Genomic DNA, 23,766 nt, shown 5'->3' on the forward strand with positions numbered 1-23,766 from the left:
GTGTGTGACCTGAGAGAGAGGAGCGCCAGGGTGTGTGACCTGAGAGAGAGAGAGAGGAGCGCCAGGGTGTGTGACCTGAGAGAGGAGCACCATGGCTTCCCGGGGTGTGTGACCCAAGAGCTGGAAGGACAGAGGAGTGGTCTGTCTGCTACTTTGTCACAGTAGGATTGTGAGCCTCGGGCATGAGGGCATATATATTTGTAAAATTAGATTTAACAGCAACAAAAAAACCCTCCTGATGTTCAATGTGTTTCTGTTTATTTACTGGAATGGAAATAGAACGTACTCGTATTCATTGACCTTAGCTCCAGTGAGTAAGTTCACTTGTGGATTCTAACGGTTCATGTTCTGTGCACATGTAGTGATGTCATCGGAGACTGGTTAGTTACATTTCTAGTCTGCACTTTTTGGTTTTGTACTCTTTTGTTGCATAAACTAGAATCTCCATGTGCTGCTACACTGAAGAGTTGACAGGAAGTGTACTCATCTTAGTTTTGCTCACAGGCTTAATAGTTGCAGTATTTCACTATTAAATATGATGTTTGCCATAGATTCTTTTGAAAGTTTTATCACATTAAATTGTCTTTTGAGCCCAGCGTGCTGTTTTTATCATGATTAGAAATATGTTAGTCGATGAAAAGTTTTATTTTATGTGTATTTTAGAATTTTCAGTCCTATTAAATCCTAAATCCCTGTTCCCATAATAAATTATGTGAAACATTTAAATTTAATACAATCCTCCTACACTTACATAATTTTAAGCTATAAAAATAAGAGTAATGCATAAGAAAATAATGGCTCATCATATAAATGCTCTGGCACGATTGTGTGACCATACAGATTACCCATCAAATATCCGAACTATTTTGGAGTGGCATTTCATTCCCATTTAGAGCCAGTGTTGTAGAGGACAGTGGTACAGACTTATATTAATAGCAGACTTCTTGGATTGGAGATGAGTCACTAGTGCTACCAGGAAACACTCACTATCGCTGGGGTACATGTTGGGCTTGTGAGTTTGATGACAAAGAGGAGACGTTTTCTTGTGATACCCCTGGAGAAAGTCCATTCAAGAAGTATTTTCCGAGCATCTACTATGAGCCACATACTGTTCTAGTTCTTGATAATAAAACTGAATGAAACACTCCTACTTAGGTGATGTGCTCAATAGAAGAAGAGTGGTAAACAGGAAGATAGATAGATAGATAGATAGATAGATAGATAGATAGATAGATAGATAGATAGATGATAAATGCTAGAGAGAAGGCCAGGTAAGGGGCTGGAGAGCTCCTGAGGCTGTGTTGCATTCTATTAAGAGAGGAGAGCGGAAAGAAGCCTGAGCAGAGACCTGAATGAATGCGGCAGCCAGCAGTTGAGCATTCTGGGACGGGGCGAGGGGACTGCTTGGCTCACGAGTGGAAAGCCAGCAGATACTGCTTACTGCCCGACGTGTGCCAGTCGGCACTTGTTCTGCATCACCTTGTTCATCCTCTTCAGTGATGAGATGAGGCTGGCAGTAAGTCCTCGTTGACAGAGGAGGCAGCGAGGATGCGGACCGCAGACCGTTGCGTCAGTTCTCAAGTGGGTGTCCAGTTCCTACAAGAAGACACTCTCTTCTTTCAGAGCTCTGACACGGCCATCAGAGCAGTGTAGTCCATTCAGAGAAAATAGTGGACATTGTAGTGACTTGATTTTTCTTGCTGTTTGGTGGGGGCTTGGCGGAGACAGTGTCTTACTACAGTCTAGGCTGGCCTTGAGCTCACGGTATAGTCCAGGCTGGACTCCGATTTATTAATTGTTCTCTCTCAGCCTCCTGAGTGCGAGGATTGTGGTGTGAATCACCATGCCCAGTGGAATCGTGAGCTTGATACCATATTTGTAATTCTTTAATGTTCTAAATATTACTGAATAAAAACTTTTTGAATCTTATGACTGGAAAGCATTTCAAATTAAGTTAAAATCCATGACAATTATTTATTTTTGGACTTTGCCTTTTTTGTTTCTAACATTTTTATCTTATGTGGCCGTTTTCTTAATACCATTGTTTAAACAGAAGTATTAACTTATTTTAACTGGTTAGTACTGATAAGTTTATAATCTTGGATTTATGGAACTTATTAGTCTTTTCCTTTTGGTGGTTTTTTATTTTATTTTATTCATTTTAATAAAAAAGAAAATGGCAAAGAAACAGCTTCAAAACAGATTAGTAGGACAGTTACACTAATTAATACATTGCACACTGTTGTCTTCATAGTAGTTATTCAGAGGACAAGATGTAGACATATTTTGTCTAAACAATATTAGTACAAACCACCTTTATCCTCAATGAACAAAGAAAGTAGCTGTGTATCTATCCTGACTCTGTGTGTGTGTGTGTGTGTGTGTGTGTGTGTGTTGTGGTGGTGGAACTTATTTTAGATTTCACACAAATAATCAATTGCAAACTGAGAGCTTTGTGAGATGCCGTCTGTTGGTACTGTGTGCATTGTTACTGCTGCCTATAAAATGAGAAAGCTCAACAAGAGACCTTGTGTCGTGCTTCTTACCCTCAGGGCCGCCGTCTAAGAGCCATCCGGGTTGTCCGTGCATTTCTCCAGCCCTGCGCAGCGTGCTGTACAGCTGAGATCCAGATACATTAAATAATAATCCTGCTGACATTTGAGTGCTGCTGCCTCTGAGCATTGTTCTCAGTGGCCACACGCTTTGAACCGTTAATTTGAATGTCAGTGTACTAAAATAAGGGAATGTTTTATTAGGTGTCCTGATCATTCTAGTGATCCCATAGTTTCCTCTATGGAGTAATTGCCAGACCAGTGTGGTATGTTAAAAATTAATTGTGGAAAGCTTTCACTCTGGTTTTAAAGTGATTAAAGAGAGACTGAGTCCCAGGAGTATATGGACACCAGTGACAGTTACATTTAGGCACATAGTTGAGTACAAAAATTGAAGTAACATAAATTACATTAGCCTTTTGAGGGGCAGCAGTTAAGAGCAGAGAAAGAGGCATCATAAGCCCAACCTTACTTAGGGGGCTGTTCCCTGGCCCTGCCTCCAGCGCCGCCTCGGGGGGAGCCTGCAGGGTGCTTGGACCCCACAGCCGAGGTTCCTTGAGGTCATGGCGTCCTCGGGGTCTTTTTTGTTAAACTGAAAGGCAGAAGAAAAATTCCTTATGGACATAGACTACTTGAGAGGAAAGAAAATACAAATGAAGTAACCTTAACTTTTTGTTTGTGTTTTTGGCAGAACCGGGGATTGAACTCAGGCCCTTGCATTTCTCAGGGAAGCACTTATTCCACTGAGCCTTCTCCCCTGCTCCCAAAGTAGCCTTACTAAGATATTTCTTTTAGTATAAGAGAGTGTCCTGTTAAATTATTTTAGTTAAAATATCTTAATTCAGAATGATTACTTGAAATAGTTAAGTAATTTAACAGTACAGTTCATTTTAGAAAGACAGTTTTGTCACATCTTATAAGTTAATATCATTAGCTAAAAGAATAGAACATTTATTATTGTTAGTAAATAGCTGTACTATGATATACTACCTCTTTTATTTAGTTTCATAACCAACTAGCCAGTGGATTTTAAATAGCTATCCTAATTTATGTGAGAGTCCCAAATTTTATACTGTCATGGGATACATATTTCTTAGACTCTTGGTTCAGTTCTTTCATGGAAATTGTGTAGAGAATCTGATACCGGTGGGTACATCTTAGCGGGACTGCTCCAGGTGTTTGGCCGGCAAAGCTTCCTTGGAGAGTAGGTGTCAGCCCATTTCTTCCGTCAGACTCAGAAATCAAATGATTATAAAACCATTGTACTGAGAGCTGCAGGTGTGGAGATGCTGATTACAGCCCTGAGGTGACCATTATCCATTGTGTAGGTATATTGAATTATCACACTGCCACCATTTAAAAAAAAAGAACACTTTGAAAATTCTCACAGGCAAAATTACAAGCTTGAAGAAATAAACCTTTTAAAAGAAAAGATAAAACTTTCAAGGTCAGGCATTGCATATATTGTTTTTTCTATTAGATGATTTATGAATATACTGTTGTTCTCTCTGAATTTAAATGTCTGAAACAATTGGAGTGTTCATATTAACCAAATAGATATATAATAATTGCTATTTATTTTTATAAAGGTTCAGAGGTTCAGAGAAATAACATCTTGTGGATCGCCATGGCAGGAATTCACCAGATATGGGCCCTGCTGCTGGATTCCGGCAAGCTGCCAAAGAAAAAGTGAGTGGCTGTGTCCCTCTTTCTGTGCTCCCTTTGCTGGTCACCATCTGACCATCTCTCTGTTCTGGTGAGGATGTGCTGTACTAGACTCCCCCACCATGGCGCACAACCTGCACTCGCAGCTGCTTAGAACAAGACCTTTTCTTTCTAACTCGTGTAGGTTCGCTGGGAAGCAGTCCTTCAGCACCCAGGCTGGGGTGGAGCAGTCACCCTCGGGCTGGCAGAGCAGGGAGGCCGGGTGGGGACTCGCTGGCGCTGACGCTCTGCTCCACGTGGCGCGGCTCCACCACTCCCGCTTCCTCGGTGGTGGCAGGTCCTGCAGCCACACCTAATTTCTACGAGCCTGGAAAGAACAGCCCTGAGCACACTGTCGGAGAACCAGAAATAACTGATGGCCCTTTATCATTTAAGCACAGTTCAGGCATCTGTGGTCATCCCATCGTCCCAAATGAGCACCACATGGCCAGCATTCAGAGCCCGGGTGTTGTCATCAGGCCTGAGGTTGCGTCCTGGTTCTGCCCTTCAGTATCTCTGTGAGCCTAGGAGAGGCCCTTTGACCCGCTGAGCCTCAGTTTCCTGATTTGACACCCCATAGGCTTGCTTTGAGCAGGATCATCTAATGGAAGAGTTGAACAAAGTGTCTAGCACATGCAGGAAGTGTAGGAAGCTTTGCTGCCATCTCTGGTGTGTAAAACTGGAAAGACAGCACACCTCCTCCTGTTCTCCTGCAGCGCCCCTCGCCTCAGCCCCACAGAGCCTGCCACACTTTTCTCTGGCCACGGTACCTGCATATCATCACATCACTGCCCGGACAAGTGAGCCAGCCTCACCTCTTCACTCCCTCATTCTTTTGGGTTGCACTTATTTTTAACTAGCCCTATTAGACTCTTGTTTAAAGAAAGGAACCCCGTCTTGTCCATTTTTGCATCCTCTATACCTAGTACTGTAGCTGGCACCTAACCGGAGCTTTTTAGAAGCTTACAGATTAAACGCACAAGTGAAAGTCATCAACCATAAGTGCTGAATCTCCACAGAACGTACATGCCTCACATCTCTTATCAGCAGAAAATAACATCTACACTAGTAGCATGTATGTGTGTAGGAACACAGTTGTACCATGTGTTACAGCAATTCATCATTATTTAAAATATTAGTTAATATATTATGTGCTAGGCATGCAGCCGGGCACTAGGGATGACTTACCTGCTCATTGAAGGATAAAGTGGTGCATGTGGTGCCTGTCTTCAGTGAGCTTACAGAAGAACAGGCCAGTGAGCAGACCAGAAATCAGTGCATGAAGTGAACCAGTGAAGTGGTCCTTTAAATTGAAGTTGTCTTCATGAGAGAGACACAGTCATGGATAAGATTTCAGGTATCAAGGAAGAGCACCTGCAGGTGGCTGAGTTAGGGAGGTTTTCCCGGCTAGAGCCGACAGTGATGTCAGCGGAAGCTGTGCTGTGCCGTGCCTTGAGTCCTTCGCAGAGATTTGGGCGTTGTGCAGGCCTTTACCGCAAGTTGAAGCTCAGAAATGGCATGAATGGGCATGTGTCTTTGAAAGAACCCTGGACACATTCTGAGTGACGCAAGACTGGAGACAGAGCGCCCCAAGGAGGCTGTTGCTGTTTTCCAAGCAGGAGAGCAGCGGAGGTTACCAATCATGGTGTGTATGAGACATAATCATAAACAGTAAAGAGGAGTAGCAGCTTGCCAGCATGTGCTGTTCTGGGCGCTAGCTCTGCTGGACATAGATGCTCAAGGGCTCCCTGGATTTCCACCTAAGTAGAACAGTTCTCCTTAATAAGAAAATGGTCACTCGGCTCACGTTGACAGCATCTTAATTGTAGGTAGGTTTTATCTTTCTGCGTGACTGATCACTGGGGGTAATGGTCCCTGATGTTTGCCTACCAGTGCTGGGATTGAGCCCAAAGCTTGGACATGCATATGCTACCACTGAGTTACATCCTCACGCCTCCTAACTCTTAAGTTAAAAATTTCCCCACCTTTTTTTTTTTTTTTTTTTTTTTATTAACAGAGCTTCTTTATAAAGTGTTTGGATTCCTTACCATAACTACTTTTTGATTTGTTTTACATATTAAAAGTTCTTGAATAAATCCCATCTTGGATACATTCCTTATCCCTCTGCTTCCACCTCCCTTATCATTGGGAATGTATCAGTCAGCGAGTGAGGTCACCTTAAGCTTCCCCACGTGTACTGCACTTAGGAATGTGCACATGCGGTCCCTCACTCTGCGCTCCAGGCCTGCTTCTCTCCTTCCCTCACACAGCACTCCACTGTGTCTTCTTTGCAACTTCTCTGGCATACGTTTAGAAGTCAAAACCGCTGCATCCAGGGGCACCCTCGGAATGCTCCTTGAAGTAGACATTTCCCAGGGGTACCAAGAAATTGCTTCGGTGCCGCGATCAGTTGTGCCGCCCGCTCATCCTATATTGTCTTCAGGAGCTAGATCCTCTCTAGTTTCCTTTCAGAGTCTGCCATTTCATGCAGCTAAGAAGAAATCAAGAAATGAGAGTAGGACTTATTAACATCTAATTATTCTTCTTATAATTCTGGTCCTTTCAGGGTATGTTTCAGTTACATTTATTTTGAAGAAAACAGGAAGGTCTCTGCATACCAGTCATAAGCTAAGATTGCCCTTCTCCTTCTCCCCTCCCCGGCCCTTTTTTTAAACTGTGCTGTCATCATTGATTCTTGCCTTCACATACATTTAAAAACTAAATTGACACATTTCCCACTTGTTGACTCCACCTATGGACTTGTCTTTCAGTGAGCTAAAGAAAGGGACTTGTCTTCCATTTGCTGGCAGTGGGAATGAAGAGAATCGGAACAATGCGTATCCTCACAAGGCAGGCTTCGCCCAGCCCTCAGGCCTCTCTCTGGCCTCAGAAGATCCCTGGAACTGCCTCTTTGTAGCCGATAGTGAGAGCAGCACTGTGAGAACCGTCTCCCTCAAAGATGGAGCAGTGAAGCCCCTCATTGGAGGAGAACGAGACCCCATGGTAAAGAAAGTTGCTTTTACAACGAGCCCAGATACTGGCCGTCTAGCAGTTTCACGAACTGTGAGCTGCAGTGGTAGGGGCTAGGAGGGATGTCCTCAGCCGGGTCACACATTGAAATGGAAGCCACGTCAAAGGAAATGTGCTATAAGGAAACACCAGTAAAACCGTCTAAAAAACCATCTAATGTCACTCTAGTTGTTCATGTACAAATGTTGAGTCCTCAGGGAAAAACAAAGAATAAAATAGTGATCGCTAGAGAGAGGAGAGATGCCCACATGTGTGTTCAGCAGTGGATTGCAAAGAGCACCAGACTAGTAGATTCGACCTCTTCCTGACCACCTGTCAGAACGGTTGAGTGATGACGCCAAAAATGAGCACACTCAAAATTCTGTAATTTCTTACTAGTCTGCATCCATACCCACCCATTTATATAAAAAAGCAGACCTTTCCCCTTGAACTTGAATAGCACATTCGGCTATCTTAATTGTGACTTGATAGTTTAACAAAGCACTGTGAAAATTTTAATAACTGCTGTTTCTTTCTCCTTAAAAAAATAAAAAGAATTTATTTGCTTTTGGTGATGTTGATGGAGCAGGCATTGATGTAAAACTTCAGCACCCACTGGGAGTAGCCTGGGACAAGAAGAGGAATTTGCTTTATGTGGCAGACTCCTATAACCACAAGGTGAGTCTTCATGGAATTAGGTAGCGCCTTGCTGTTCATCCCTGGTGTTCAGAATGCTGAACTATCTGTGTGCCGCTTGCTGATTCTGCTCTAAAATACAGAGAACAGCGGCCCCTGGCAGCTGTGTGCCTTGTGTTCTCTGCTCCTCTTAGTCCTTGCTTTGTGAGAAGGTGATGATGTATCTGTACTAGGGAAAGCACTGAGCCCACTCCAGTGCCTGTGAGCCTGAGTTGTGAACTGCGTAGTAACACAGTCAGGAAGTAGGGAGAGGGCAAGTGGGGAAAATGACCTCTACTAAAAGATGAACGTTCTTCAGCTGTTGCGTAGTAGTGTGCCTGGCAGCAGGTAATTCCACTGTCAGCAGCATTTCTCTTTTTGTCTGTTCAGTTGTTTTGGTTTTTATTTTCTTTTTATAAGGATCAATGATATTGAAGTTAATACCTTATGATAAGAGGCCCTATATGTAAGTCAATGAGATATAACTGGTGGTCGTTAAACTTAATAAAGGTGTACGTGTCAGGCAATGCTCATGAGGAAAAGGCTCAGTTGTGCAGTTATATTCCATTGTGAAGAAAAAAATCAATTCATTTTAATTTGAAATATAAATTCATCCAAGATCACTTGTGGAAAACAGGGACTTTGCAGTTTTAGAATAAGAGTGTCTCCCCTTAAACTGTGTGATTTGAATGTTTAGCTTTTCAAGAAAATAAATTTCTACTTTTTTTCTGAGATCTGTTGAGAATGCTAATGGCAGTCAGAATTCCCCTCTCTAGTTTTTTGATGCTATACTCTTCCATGCTGCAGACATGAGCTCGGTCTTCAGATACGTGAATGTTTTGTTCCTTCTTCAGATTAAAGTTGTGGATCCAAAAACAAAAAGCTGTACAACGTTAGCAGGGACTGGAAACACAAATAATGTTGCTAGTTCCAGTTTTACTGAGTCGACTTTTAATGAACCAGGAGGCTTATGTGTTGGAGAAAATGGCCAGCTATTATATGTAGCAGATACCAACAATCATCAGATTAAAGTGATGGATTTGGAAACAAAAACAGTTTCTGTGGTAAGTAATTTCAAAGCTGTATTAAAGGTGTGGTTTTGATGATGGTGCTAAGGCTAAAACACTGATGGAGACGTTTGGTTAGACCCTCTCTGGTGGTAAGATGGACACATTGAGAGAGCGTAGTAAGTGAATGCCTCCGTTGATTGTTTTGTTCTGTGTTTGATAACTAGACCAACAGGCCTGTTTTGAGGCTATATTCTTGAAATAGAAGTTCTGTCTGTGCTGCAATTTTGAGAAAAAGACAATAGAAGGTGAAGAGAATTTAATGAACTTTCAAGATTGAAAGGAGGGGGACTTAGATCTGTTTCTAAAAGCATAAATACACTAACACATAATTTTATACATGTACCACGTGGGTTGTGTTTGTTTTATTCATTGATCCTGGAAATATTGTAAAATCTTAGTTTTGAACAGTGAATCTATTACCAAGTAATCCCCCAAGGAATAGTTAGCATCTGTGTTTCTCAAGCCATTGAAGATTGGAAAAAAAATCAAATTATAGTCAACATTTAATAATATGGACAGGGTCTCTAGAATTTTCAGTGAGAAATGTTGATATGAATTACTCCTTGTTGTATCACATTGACCTGAAAAAAATACAAGGTTTTTCTAAAATTGTGATAATTTTCAAGACATGATTTAAAATTAAAAAAAAAAAGGATTACCATCACAAGGGTCTCTCTTTGCTAGATCTCTGATGTGTACTTACTTGGCAGTGAAAATTGTAAGAGAATGTTTATTATATCCCCTACTTTCAAATTCATACCATTTTTTATTTAATTTCCAGCCATCTATAAAAATACTAGAAAGTTTAATGTTATATTTGTAAGTGTTGGTAATCTTCTTGCCAAGATGAGCTATTTTTCTGTGCTCATTAATCAGACTAGAACGGTAGTTAGTCTCAGTGACACAGAACTTTTTTTTTCTCTTAAAGTCTGAAAATAAGTTCTCGTAGTCAAAGTGATTGTGCTGTCACAGTGGATTTTCTGATTTCCTAGCTGCCCGTCTTCAAGTCTGAAAATGCTGTGGTAGACGGTCCGCTGCTCCTAGAAAAACCGAAGACAGCGCCCAGACTGCCCAAGTCCGCCCCCGCCGTCAAGCTCCCCCCGGTGTCCGTCTGTCCTGGTCAGACTCTTCAGTTCAGACTTCGGCTAGAGTTCCCATCAGGAGCGAAGCTGACTGAAGGCGCGCCCAGTTGCTGGTTTCTGTCTGCTGATGGTATGCGTATGATCTGATAAACGGAAATGTTTAATAAATTCTTGATGTTTAATATAATGGGGAGGGGAATAGTTCAGTGGCATAAACACAAGGTCCCGAGGTCCATCCCCACTACCAAATAATAACAATAATAATAATAATAATAATAATAATAATAATTTTTCTCACTTGTGATATTTAGGCAAGATTTAAGGTAGATTGTAAGAAAAACGTTACCCCAGGTCTGACTGGCAGTTTTCCATAGTCTTCAGGATTCTTGCTCCCTTTATTAGAGAGCTCACTGAAAGATACACAGCAGTTGTTAGCACAGTTTCTCTTCATATGGAGTTCCCCGCCCCCAAGCTCTGTTCTTAATTTTTGTTCCCAAGAAGAACCTCCTAGTTTAAAAACACTGAAGTGGAGCCGCCGAACTTAGCTTTTCCCACACGCGTAACACTGCGCACAGTGATGCGAAGTGAAGTAGTGACGGCCGGGACTCCTAGCGCAGCTTTCTCTCTCAGGACCTCTGCTCCCCACGCCCTTTCAGTCTCCCATTCCCCCTTCCACTGCTCTCTCATGGCCTCTCACACGCTTTTTGTGTGTATTACCCAAGTCCTGGCTTCATGCCTATTTACCTTCCCTTATTCTCGGGGCAGAGACCACTGGCCTGCGACACGCCGACCAAAAAGACAGAGGTGTGCCCAGTGTGCCCTTTCAGATGGCAGGCTTCTGGAATGAGTTTGAGAGACGCTGCTCAGTGATGGACTGGCCGAGCTGTAGGGAATCCACTCCTCTGACTCCAGGAGGACAACAGCTGCCGGGCAGCACTGAGCCAGCGGGGCTGGCTGTGTGGACAGAGTACTGAGTCCCTGAGCACCTAGCCCCCGGGGGGCTCCGAGCCGGTCCTAGACTGCTGGGTGGATGTCTGTGTCCAAGGTCTGAAAAGAGTGCATCAGTTAGAGATCACTAATTCAGTTTGTCTTTGTGGAAAGAGCAACGTATTGGTTTTTGAAGTAGACTGTGGACAAATTAGCATGTCAAGTTCTGCTTTGTTAGACCTGTGAAGGCTTTGAGACAAAAAATACCAGGCAGTGCTAAAGTGAAGTAGGCGAAGGCAACACTGAGCTGTTACTGGCCCAAGGTACTGGCTTTTTATTGTTGTTGTTGATGTGGAAGCAAATAAGCTTTTCAGGCAAGACTCTTAGTTTTTTAAGGGTTTTGAAATTACTTTGTAGCGTAGATTTGTACACTTACCATTAAAGGAAATTTTCTCTTTTGGGTTGGTTAATTAGAAGCAGATACTCTTTTTTTTTTTTTTTTTTTTTTAATGAATGTGGTACAGGGTCTCACTACACAGCTAGGACTCGTAGTGATCCTCCTGTTTCAGCCTCCCCAGCACTGGGATTACAGGCCTGTGCCACTATACCTGGTTTCAGTGACTGGCATGACATGGGGTACTGGGAATCAAACCCTCGGTCCTTACGCTTGCCTATGCAGGCACTTAGACCACTGAGCTTTCTCTGTAGCCCTAGAGGTAGATATTCTTAGGATGGTTAGACTACGTGAAAGTTTTAAGCCAAAACTAGGAGCGTAAAAATTGTCTGGCCTTCTCTAACTTCACAAATCCTAAATGTAATATATATGAAAAATATCTAGAATATTTTGTTGTGTTTTTAGATCTCAATATTAAAATAGCACCATATATTATTTTCCTGTCCTAATTTAAAATTTGAGTTCTCTATCTCTCTAGTGAAATAAAGAATTATGTAAAACATATTTCCCAGTCCAAAAATAAGCAAAGAAAGCCAAAGAATTGTTGAATTATTTAAAACCTCCTACATAAAAGCGCTGCACTTAACTCTTGATTATTTATCTTTCACCTTCTTATTTCTCTGATTCAACATAGTTGTCTCAAATTTGATTTTTCAACAGAACATTAGAATATTAGAAGCAGGATGATAAAAGCGATATGGAGGGGCCTGGGGGGGTCTGAGTCTGCTGATGCATCGTGGGGGAAGAGAGTCCAGGGCGCTGTGGCAGACGCCGCTCTGCCCTGCTCAGTGGTGGCCCAGTTTTTATACAGAGGCCCTGAGTCGTTGGTAAGTCGTCCTGTGGGCCCGGCGTGCCCTTTCAGAGAGCACGGGAGCATCCGGGCACTGCCCAGGTCTGCAGGCCGTGCCTGTGGACAGAACGCTGTGCTTCTGGGTGGGCGCAGATGTTCCTTCAGGGAGAAGGCCCAGGGTGAATGCAGACAGCCAGCATTTTTAACAGTAGAAGGCTTAACCATCATTTGTGATTTATTGGACACTTTGGATAGATAAAATTTAAGTCAATGTTTAAGTCTAGGTAGAGTTTCATGTGTTAAGTTGGGGTAGACAAAATCTCTTAGTTTCTGCTGTAACTCGAGGGTATATGCAGTGTTACAGTTTTCTAAAGCAGTGGCTCGTCTTTTATTATTCTTGGGTATTTCAGAATTCACCACCATCCTAACTAGAACGTCCACCGAGTTGTACATCCATTTATATTCCATGAGACAAAGTTCATTTTGTAGTTTTTATGATTTTTTTTTTTTTTTCCAGAACCAGGGATTGAACTCAGGCCCTTGCGTTTGCCAGGGTAGCGCTTATTCCACTGAGCCATCTCCCCAGCCCTTGTAGTTTTTATATTTTATCCCTAAAGGTTTTTATCAACTTGATAAAAATAATCTATCTCACGTATCCTATGTTTATAATAATATCTATTAGATTTTATTTTTTAACTTTGGGGATTAAAGATTTAGAGCCATATTTGCAATATTTTTTGTTTCAATAAAAATCAGTCCATGATTTATTTTATAGTGTTCAAAAGAATAATTGTAATAATTAGAAAAGTGGTTCTATCTTATTCATATTTATGTCCTTCCCACAGGGTACAATGCCTGGCACCTACAGACTTACTAAATATTTGTTGACTGAATGGATGCTTTCTTATTTTTATTTTTTTTATTTTAAAGAAAAGAACTCCCCAAGCAAAATACTCTCTTCTTCTGCTTCTTCCCATTTCCTGTTTGTCATCTTGTATACTCTTAATCATTTGCCTTTTTTATCTTCTAGGCAACGAATGGCTTCTTCAAGGCCAGGCACCATCTGGAGACATAGAGAGCATTTCCGACCAGCCAACGATTTCACTTCGCATCCCCGACCGCTGCGGGTCGCCTGACGTAGTTCTGTCTGTCAGCGTGTTTCTGTATTACTGCAGCGCGGACAGCAGCGCTTGCATGATGAAGGGCGTTCTGTTCAGGCAGCCTCTGCAGGTAGCCGACACGCAGGCAGGCCACAGAGCTCCAGTAGAGCTCAGGCACGTGTTCTAGCAAGGCAGCCAGCAGCCGCTTGCCGTCTCCCCGTCCTTCATCAGCTACCTTTGCTGTGATTTATGGAAAGAAAAGTTTATTTCTGCCTCTGGATCCACAGATGGATGTTGCTCAGTTAAGTTCTAGCAACTTGACTTAAAATAAAGCTATGTTCCTTGTCTACTTTTTATTATAAAGAAATTCCTTCATTCTGGCTGTGCTAGCTGAGTCACTTGCCGTCATTTAAACCATGACAGCACACTGTGCTGCTGTTTGGTGCAAGGCCTTAGTCTACACTGTCGTAGAAAGTGCTACCATAGCAGAATTTGCAGTGAATACTGAAAAGAGTATGAGGCGTTTTAACTGACTTTTTAAAACCTTTTAAAATAGCATTCAGCATATTTGAATAGATTTCATAGTAACTTTACATAAACCTAAGCTCCAGTTCATGTTTGTATAAGGATATCTGCAATTCAAGGCATAAGGTCTGTTCTAAGCCAAAAAACAAACAAACTAAACGAAGTATTTTCATTATAGTAGAAATTTGAAGAGTATGTGAGTGACTCCACCTAATTTTTATTTTCTTCTGTGGTATTGTCATTTAGATATTTTTAAAAAGAGTTTCAGTCTATTGTATTATAAATTATTTGCTGTCTTACCATACCTCTACTATGCTTTATAACTCTGTATAGGAAAGATGAGTGTGGAATAGCTAGGGGATGCAGATGCACGCCTTCCCTGGCCTGTGTGGATGGTGATGTGTCGTGGTGGCCGTGTTGGTGTCTCATTGTTTTGAATGAACACATGCTTACCAGATCGTGATGGGGTCCCCAGAAATAATATGGTTTTCAAAGAGAAAAGACATAGGACATATTACTGTCTGTGATAAAGAAATTGTTGTGGCAGCTGGATCTGATATAAATAGATATGTGTGTCGTTTTGGAAATTTACACTTACTTATATGCATTAAATGTCAGTTTGTTGGGTTTGGGTTTTTTCGGGGAGCTACCCATATTCAGAATTTAAATTATGATTCATTGTGATGTTTTTAAAAATCAGATTTAAGCCTTCTGATTGAAATTTGCAGTGTAAAATATTCCACATAGTTAACAGATATAGTATATTCTAATACATAACTCTGTTAGGACTAAAACAATGACTCATTTGCATTGTTTTTTAGTTTTTGTTTTTCTGATTTAAAGAAAATAGTCACTGAAATTAGCAGGTTGGTAAAACGTATTATCATGACTTACCCTTTTTTTCGTTTTTGAGATAGTGAAAATCGCTCTATTTTGTCCATTAAGTTCCCCCAGCTGGCTTGGAGCTGGGGCTCCTCGTGGCCTAGCCTCCCCAGGGCTGGGGTTACGTGCATGCGCCCGTTCATATCATAGCTATTCAAAAGCCTATTCTGTTCTTCCTAAAACTGATACAACATGCTTGTAATTTAATTAGCTTATAAGGTTTTTTAAACCTCAGGTAAACCATGTTTATTTATTTATTAAATGTTTATAGACAGTATGGCATAATATACTCCCTTCTTCTGAAAGTGGTAAATTTAAAGTGTGATCTTAGACACCTTTGTCCATTTCTTTTTATTCTTTTGAAATAACAGTTGTGAAACATTATTTGCTTATCTTATTTATAAAGTTAGCAAAATCTCTGAAGAGTGTAGATCATGACTATGACTTAATTAGCAGCCTGCTACAGCTATTTTTAAAGAGAAGTATAAATGTAAAAGGGAAAGGGATCCTATTTAAAATCCTACATAGTTACCTCAGGAGCCTGCCGGTTCCACAGCCAACCAAAACAAGGGCTGTCACTGCTGTTTGGTACAAGACCTTAGTGCACACTGTAGTAGAAAGTGCTACCATAGCAGAATCTGCAGTGAATGCTGAAAAGAGCATGTCACACACATGGTGTGTGACAGTGACGTTCTCTTTCATGAAGAAGAGGCCTTCCTTGGTTGCCTTCCCATCTCAGCCGACGTTGCATTTCTCATTTCCGGCTGGACAGAATCAGAATCTTTTGGCCCGGTCATTTCCTATTTGAGGTCATAAATGAAGAGGATACAGTTTTAACTTGAGGATGCAGAAATAACAGTGTATCTTTCAGTGTACAGACACACATGAATTATGTGCTGTATATTTTCATACACATTAAAATCCAACACTAGCTTTTAGTGTTCATTTTCCCTTTGTCTAGGTTGTGTTAGGTTAGTCTTAAGCTAATACTTTTTTTGATTTTTCACATTCTTACACACTGCCAGTTTGCATTCTTTTACATTAAAATATTATTTATAATGAATATGATTTTGAATAAACCACAGTAAAGCACTATGAGTAAGTTCTTTGAATTTATGACTAATATAAACCTTTTACATAAGAGGAAGCACTAGAAAGTTTATTTTAAAAACTTCTTGATCCGCGTCTGCCTTCAGTTTTCTGTAGGAGCTCCTTAATGTTTTTTACTTTTGCTTTTCTTTCTGCATAAATTTTGTCCAGTGATAGTTTAAAGAATAAGATTCAAATACCAGCAGGGTCCATTACATAGATTTTAGCACCCGGAATCTTTGCTCTAAATCCTTCTACGTTGTCCCTCTTTATTCCCCTCCATGATACCAACTCAGTTAAAATTTATACTCAGGACTGCTATGATCTCTGTGAAGAATTTTGTTTATCCCTGTCTCAAGCAAATATTTATACTTAACCTGTTCACAAGAGAAAATCTTGCACTTTAAGCACCCATAACTGTAACTTTGGTAAAACACAATGACTATGATAAACAAGTTTCTCCTTAACTGTTCTAATAATGTATTTACTTATCTTATTACTAGGCCTTCAAAAGGCTATAAATTTTAACAAAACGAGGTAGAGATTAACATGTAAATGAGTTTGTGTGTGTTTATGTATGCTTATGAGCATATGTGTGTGTACACAGATCAAAAGGTCAAGAAATACGTTTTTTGGCCAGCCTACTTTTGAGCTAATGCTACTGAGAGAAGTCAGTGTTTTCTTTTGCTTATGTTCCAAAAATTAGAAAATTTGGGGAGATAATAACACTTATATTAATTTTGTGCCTATGCAAATTTATCAGTTATACATGCCACTGTAAAGCCTTCATGGTATTTAGCACTAGTCATTAGGCCTTGGGCCTTTCGGACAGTGGTGCACTGAGTCCTAAGCCATGTACAAGGCCCTGGATTCAGTCCCCAGCACTCTTCCAAATCATCAAAAACTAAATTTCATAATTACATGAAGTTATTTGCACAGGGTTATATTAATACTGGCTCTGGATGCTGAGATTTTGGCTGGTTTAAAATTTTTTTTTTATGAGTTTAGGGCAAGCCCTACAGGATGTGTAAGGTCTCACTACACAGATCAGACTCGTAGTGATCCTCCTGTTTTCAGCCTCCCAAGTACTGCGATTACAGGTGTGCACTAGCACGCCCAGTCTCAATGGCAGTGTCAGTGCGCCCTGGAGGCCGGGCCAGCACAGCACTCCAGGGATCGAACACTGGCCCCTGTGCTCTGCCTAAGTAGGCACTTTAGTTCACTGAGCTGTCTGGTCGGCCCTTAATTCTTTTTTGTATTTTGTTTTCAATGATGAGATTTCATAAAGCTAGAAATTAGACCTTTTTTTTCTTCCTGTGTTTTTGTGGTGTAGCACGAGCGTGTGATCGGTGCTCACTTAGGTTCTAATCCTATAAAGTGGGGCTGGTACATTGCCTCAGAGAGTTGCTATTAAGTGTTTAATGAAATATTTATGTAGCATTTAGTAATGAACGAAACAGCTACTTAACAGCTTAATAATGGTAATTTGTGACCACAGACACATGGTTTGAAGTTTTCCTTGGAACTGCAATTTTAAAAGAAAACATTTCTCTACCAAATATTTGATATGTTACTGTTTTCTGTAGTTGGGGTTTAAGAAGAGGATACTTTCGTAATAAAACGTTTTTTAAATAATACCATAAAGGAGTGTACCTACAGCTGTATAAAATTTTCAGAAAGCTCTTCTGCAGCTCTGAGTAACAGACTTGCGTTGAGGGGCGTCCTGCCACACCTGTGTTGTGTGCACCCTCACCGCACACCTGCCACGTGTGCCCTACGCATTGCGCCCATGTAGTGTCCTGAAGTCTCCCGGTGGTGGAGTGGTGCAGGCCCCCAGAGCACTTTCACATTCCTGCCTCAGTTGAGCTTTGATGCAGACAGGCAGCACTGTGTCCCCTGGGAGTGAGGACAGGCTTACTGTGGGTGGCAAATCTGCATATCAGAGGGGACGATGCCGGTGCCCAGAGCGGCTCTGGGGCCGGCAGATACCTGGTGCCGACAGGTGGCTCAGGGCGGGCAGTGAATGTCAGCTCCTTCATAGAGGCAGTTTCTCCATCCTGGTTCTCCTGTGAAGTACAGAGTGGAGACAGACTGTTGAATGACGAGCGCTGCTGTGCACGTGTTAGCCTTCAGGTGAAGGAGTAAGTGCTAGCTGCGCTCGCTGAGTTCTTCCTGTTGGCCTCTCTGAGCGCTGTGCGTATGAACCCCTTTCAGCTTTGGCACAGCCTTACGGGGCAGGGCCCATGCTTCCTTAGTTGGCTGGAGCTAGAACAGAGCAGGAAGCATAGTCGAGGTCGTGGTTAGTGGCAGAGCCTGTTGCGTGAGTCTGCTCACCCACCTGCCGTGTTGCCTCTCGGGCCTTTTTAAAAAACCTTTTCATAGTTTTATGTAGTAACTCCTCAAAACCCCCAAAATTCTAGTAATCGCCATTTTTTAAATTTAAATCCACTTAATATGTAACTTTTCATTGTATATTCCTATTGAAGCCTAGAAATTGTCATGTAGCTGTTTCCCAGAAGAGTTTTTGCACCACTCTTAACTTGAGACATACCCAGTTTTTCTTAGCAGGTGGATATAATAAGGGATTATCGGTTGGCTCCAGTGGTGCTGTTTCAGTGGGCCTTCAGATGGCAGTTGGGACTTTGCCATAAGGAATAACTGGACTCCAAGCACAAGACTGTCTCAAATCCTAAGTTTATTGCTACTTCAGAAAAATCTTGTTTCATTAGCTAAAGCCAGCTCTAGAAATCCAAAGTCTTCTGATTCCTTCCAGCATAAATAATGCTGGTATGTAGACCACCCAACGGTACAGTTTTCGCCAGTGTCAACCTATTATTCCAGCATTAGATACTATTCAAAGGAATGAAGCAAAATGCTACATCCCAGCGGCGAGGATTCATGGTCATTCTTGTCATTCTTGGTCATTCTTGTCATTCATGGTCATTCTTGCTCACATGTACAGAATGTGAGCCTCTTCATTGTTAAACAGTTTGCTAGGTAGGTAGTGGGATGGCGCAGTGAGGAATTTGTCACTTTTGTCATAAAATCCCATTTTGAAAACTGTGTCACATCCCAAAAGTAGTACCACAGTTGTTTCTTCCACACGTGGCACACAGTTTAAATGAACTAGCACCAGCGTTTAGTCACTGTTCCGTCCTGCATAGTTCAGAGTTTGCTTTTCTTCCATTTCTTTATAATGAGGCAACAAAGAATAAGAGTCTAAGTTAGAGACTTGAATAATCTAACTGTTGTGCAGTCCATGGCTAGCGAGCTTGGCCTTGCCTGTGGTGGACCTACCGCTGGGCTGGCTGCGTGGCTTTCCTGTGGCCAGCCTGACCCCAGAGAGCCTGGCTGAAGAAGGGCTCTCTGCTTTCCAGGAACGCCCCTTCTGCTTTGAGTGTGCTGTGGGTTTTGTTCAATCCCTTGCAAAGGTTAGCGTTGAAGAATTAAAGCCCCAGGCACTTGTAGAATTTGGGGGTTGAACTCAGGTCCTTGTGCTTGCTAGGCAACCGCTTATTGTACTGACCTATCTCCCAGCCCCAGTTGTGGAATTGCTTGCTAAGGTGTAGTTATTCATTGTTTGGTGTGTCCTTCCTTGGCGAGTCACTTAAGTGCACCAAAGGATTTCTTTTTTCTCTGTTGAAAGCCTCAGGGGTAAAAGGAAAGTGTCACAAGCCTTTCCAAACATCCTTCCAGCCATCCCCTGTTGGGGGAGCTGAGTCATGCACGCGGGCAGCTGACTGTCCTTGAAAGCTCTGAAAGGACCACCATCACTCACCTCAGTCTTCTATTCAGAAGCACTAAGCAAGCACAAGGAGCACCACACAGCCCTACAGGTTTCTTCAGCAAGTTAAAGGCCTGGCAGGAAGTAGGGAGTTAAGATGGTGAGATTTGTTGTTGTTGTTGTTTTGTTTTTTTAAAACATGAATAGAGTAAACCAAACATAATTTATTCCCTTTTAGTTCTCAGGTTCTTGGTTACATATTTTCATGAAATAAAGTGAAAAGAACTATGCTGGGAAGTAGAGAAGAAAATCAGCCCTCTAATCTAAATGTGGCTGATTTAAACAGAACTTTTGTTTCTCTACCAAATCTGTGCTGGGCTTATGAGAAATAAATTGGGGTAAACTAGACAAAAAATTGTAATGAGTAGTAAAAAAAATAGACAAGTTCCTCACTGGCGTGTAACTTCTATTTGTAAAATTTGCGGTCATTATCCTTGATTCAGAAGCATGAGCCAGTTTTTGTTTATATTGAGTTGAAAGATACGGTTATGAATGCCTGATATTTGTCATCGCGGCTTACCTGTAGAGAATAAGCCATCACTTCCATGCCACATCTCAGGCTTCCCTGTCTTTAAAAATAGCTGTGGTTTCTCTGAAAGTTTTAATGAGTTACATAAGTAGCCATAGATAATGGAGAAATGATTTTGTAGTGATGGATTTTTTTTCCTAGAATTCCTAATGTATCAGTTTTCAAATGAAGAGAACGATGCCCTGCGTGAATTCAAATTAATTTTTCTGTACTTTGAGATACAACTTCCTAATTACATTTTACGAAGGCTGATATTCTTTAAAAACTTAAAACCCTCTTGCTAAGGTATATTGAGAGCCAGTTTATGAATATTGTCCCAACTTTATACATGAGTTATAGGCAGAATCAGACTTAGCTGTGGAGTTGAGATTTACACTTATCACTGCCTCAAATCACATTTCATACGTGGAAATACGCAGACTATTCCTGATCCTCTGGGTGACTAATTGGTGACGTCTGCAACTAGAGTTGGTCTGTGCTGACTTCATAGCTGTCGCTACAAAGATTTGATTTTACTTATTTTCTTCAGTGATTAGAAAAGCAATGAAAATCTAATTTGAAAGTCAGATACTGAGATTTCTAGACATGGTCTAGTTCTAAAAGAATTCACTTGTGCATTTGTAAGTGTTAATGTAGACAAATTAATATATTTTTATATAACACTTTTTCTACACCTATTTCCGTTCTGTGTTCAGTGATATTTTTTCAGGCGCACGTGTTAACTGTGTGGACTGAGTGCAGTGCCTTCACCAGCTCAGAAATGTACACATGGTAGCATGGAAAGCACACGTGTGTTTATATTGTACGTGGAAACCTGATGCCTCTTTTCTAAAGCTTTGTACTTTTTTTCACGAAATAGATTAAATATTTTCTCTCTAAAGCCATGTTTCTGTTTCAGTATGTTTTCTATTCCAAATATATTGTAAGATTTTACTGCTTAGAAACCTGTAAACCATGATTTATTCCAATTTTTTTGGAAAACAAGCTTGTTTCCTAAAACCTGTAGCCATATACTTCAGTAATCAAATCTGTGCTGATACCATTAAACTGGTGAACATATTGGGAAGTGGTAATCTCAAGTTGAATTGCGAACCTTTGAGAACAACAAAAATTAGATATCTGCACAAAGTGTGCACAGAATTTGAAAGGAATTCATGACTCTACATGTATTACAAAAATGCCAGAAGAAGATGAAGCAGTGTGGGGGTGAAGAAGGTGTTTCAGAGAATGACCTAAAACCCAGAAGCAGTGATTAGAAACATGGACACGTATGTCCCATAAAACGCTCAAGGGTCTGTAACAACAGAATAAAAGCAAAAATGTGAGGCCAAATGACAGAGTATTTGCAGGATGCAAATACAGAATAATTGCACATTATTGTATCATAAATGTGACGGCACAAGTGTGCTTTCTGTGGTACAGAATTCATGTGTATCTATACTCATAATACATAAAGAGCTGTAAACCAATGAGAAAAATACTCTGCTTGGAAAGTTAGCCAAAAGATGTGAGCAGGTAATCCTGGAAGAGAGACAGTAAACATGTTCAGTCCCGCTAAATCAAAAGATGCAAATTCATTTACCCAGCTGTTCTTGATGTTTTCTAGGCTCAATGATGAGTAGGCAGGGTTCCTGGTCTAGATCTTGTAGCTGACTGGAAAGAAAGGAATGCATAAACAAAAGGGCTGATTACTGTGACAGGGCACATGGGTGAGCCCATCCTGGTGCAGGAAGCGTATGAGGCCCTTGCTAAAGAGATCCACCAGTTACGCTTCTGCTGGCCAAGTGCAGGCTTGAGTCCCTCTTCTCCCCAATTCCGTGCTGCCATACTTAAATTTTTGCTGTTCAGAGGTATTTACTACTATGTTGATCTATTGCTATGACCGTTATTAGAACTGAGTAGTTTGTATTACTGATCAGGTAATTTGGTAGAATACTTACCTGTGCACACACCAGTGTCACCACTGTAATAGTACAGTACTGAAAACAGCCTAAATGTCCACCAGTAGAGAAATAAGGGTAGTCCAGGTATGCAGTGGACACAGGGTGGCTGTTAGGCAGCACAAAGGGCAAAGGTTCAGAATTCATATGTATATGTTTTTGGTACAGGGTTTCACTACACAGCTTAGACTCATAGTGATCCTCCTGTTTTCAGCCTCCCCAGCACTGGGATTACAGGTGTGTACCACCAGCCCGGTTTCGGTGGCCGGCTCAATGCACCCAAGGGCAGGGCTGGTGCAGCATGTGGTGCTGGGGATCCAGCCGCGGTCCCTGCACTTGACTGCGCAAGCACTTAGTCCACTGAGCTAGCCCTCTGGCCATAATGTATATGTATATTATATATGTACTCCATGCATGCTTGTACCCATCTAAGTAAACATTTCTTGCTTTACACAGCTATACAAGAGTAAACATGGTCATGCAAGCTGGAACTTCAAAACATCTGTGGTAATCTAACAAAAGTGATTGTTTTATGACCTCTAAAATATTAAAGTATTAAAAATTCTTGTGTCACTTAGATGGGGAACTGAAAAAGTAGTAAAGCTAATACTTAACACACCGTGATTTAAGATGTATCAAATATTGAAAATTCAAAGTTTTGTCAAAAATCTCTCCCAAGTATCTGAACATGCCTAGCTTTCTTATGCTATAGTTTGTGATACAGAGCAAATATTTTAACTATGTCTTGGCAAATTGGCATAGTCCTTTTGTAATTTCAGTTGTGAAATATCTCCTGCAGAGTTCTTTAATAACGAAGTTTGGTGTCACTTTCATTTGCCTTACTAAGTTCATCTTAGAATTATCTGCAAGCAGGCGCAGGGGTCCAGAGTTTGATCCCAGGGCGTGCTGTGCCAGCCCTGCCCCAGGGCATGCTGAGACAGCAGTTGAGTTTGGGCGTGGTGGTGCGCACCTGTAATCCCAGCTCTTGGGAGGCTGTAAACTGGTGAACACTGTGAGTCTGGTCTAGAGTGAGACCTTGAACACCCTGTAGACCCTTCCCTAAAATAAAAAAAAATAAAGTTCACCTTAGAATTAATCCAGCTTCTTTGTAACCGCTACCCCTGCTCTGTATTTTCTTTTTGTTTATTGTTTGTTTGAGACAAGATCTCACTGTAGTTCAAGCTGGCCTTGCATTCATTGTGTAGCCCCAAGTCGCTACAGTCCTTCGGCCTCAGCCTTCTAGACTATTGGGATCCAGGCGTGCGGCCCCATGCCTGGCGCTAGATCGTCATCTCCAGTCGGTTAGAGACCGTGTTGGCACCCCCACGTCATTTAACATCAATAACACTTTTCCTTTCCATGTACTTTTGTCTCATGGGTGGTTCTCTCTTCTGACTAACCTTTTTTTTTTTAAAAAAGCTCACATGGTTCAACCAGTAGGGGACAAGAAGGCAACACAACTTCGTGCCTGCTGTTTGTAAGAATTAAATGAATGCACAGTGCCTACTCACTGACAGGTGTTTTGTAAGTGCCACTATTGAGTGTCTCATCACAGGCACATCAGTGGTTACATGGTGGGTTGTGGGCTGAAGGAACACTGGTGAATTCTGTAACAAATCTGAACCATGTGCTCAGTTCAACTCAGGTAAGGTTG

The 23,766-nt window shown here is 41.4% G+C and overlaps 1 protein-coding gene across 2 annotated transcripts in view; it reads left to right on the plus strand.

The window, feature by feature from the left end:
* Positions 1-15,193, plus strand: part of Nhlrc2 (NHL repeat containing 2) — a 66,000-nt gene extending 50,807 nt beyond the window's left edge. For both annotated transcript variants that reach the window (XM_023715463.1, XM_004631545.2), the window contains 6 exons: positions 4,142-4,241; positions 7,028-7,259; positions 7,821-7,943; positions 8,795-9,004; positions 10,003-10,222; positions 13,294-15,193. In XM_023715463.1, the coding sequence (XP_023571231.1) occupies positions 4,142-4,241; positions 7,028-7,259; positions 7,821-7,943; positions 8,795-9,004; positions 10,003-10,222; positions 13,294-13,550 (1,142 nt within the window). In that variant the 3' untranslated portion in view covers positions 13,551-15,193. The remainder of the gene's footprint in view (positions 1-4,141; positions 4,242-7,027; positions 7,260-7,820; positions 7,944-8,794; positions 9,005-10,002; positions 10,223-13,293) is intronic.
* Positions 15,194-23,766: the final 8,573 nt, after the last annotated feature.

The sequence above is a fragment of the Octodon degus genome, unplaced genomic scaffold, assembly GCF_000260255.1.
Source record: "Octodon degus isolate 3935 unplaced genomic scaffold, OctDeg1.0 scaffold00042, whole genome shotgun sequence".
NCBI lineage: Eukaryota > Metazoa > Chordata > Mammalia > Rodentia > Octodontidae > Octodon > Octodon degus.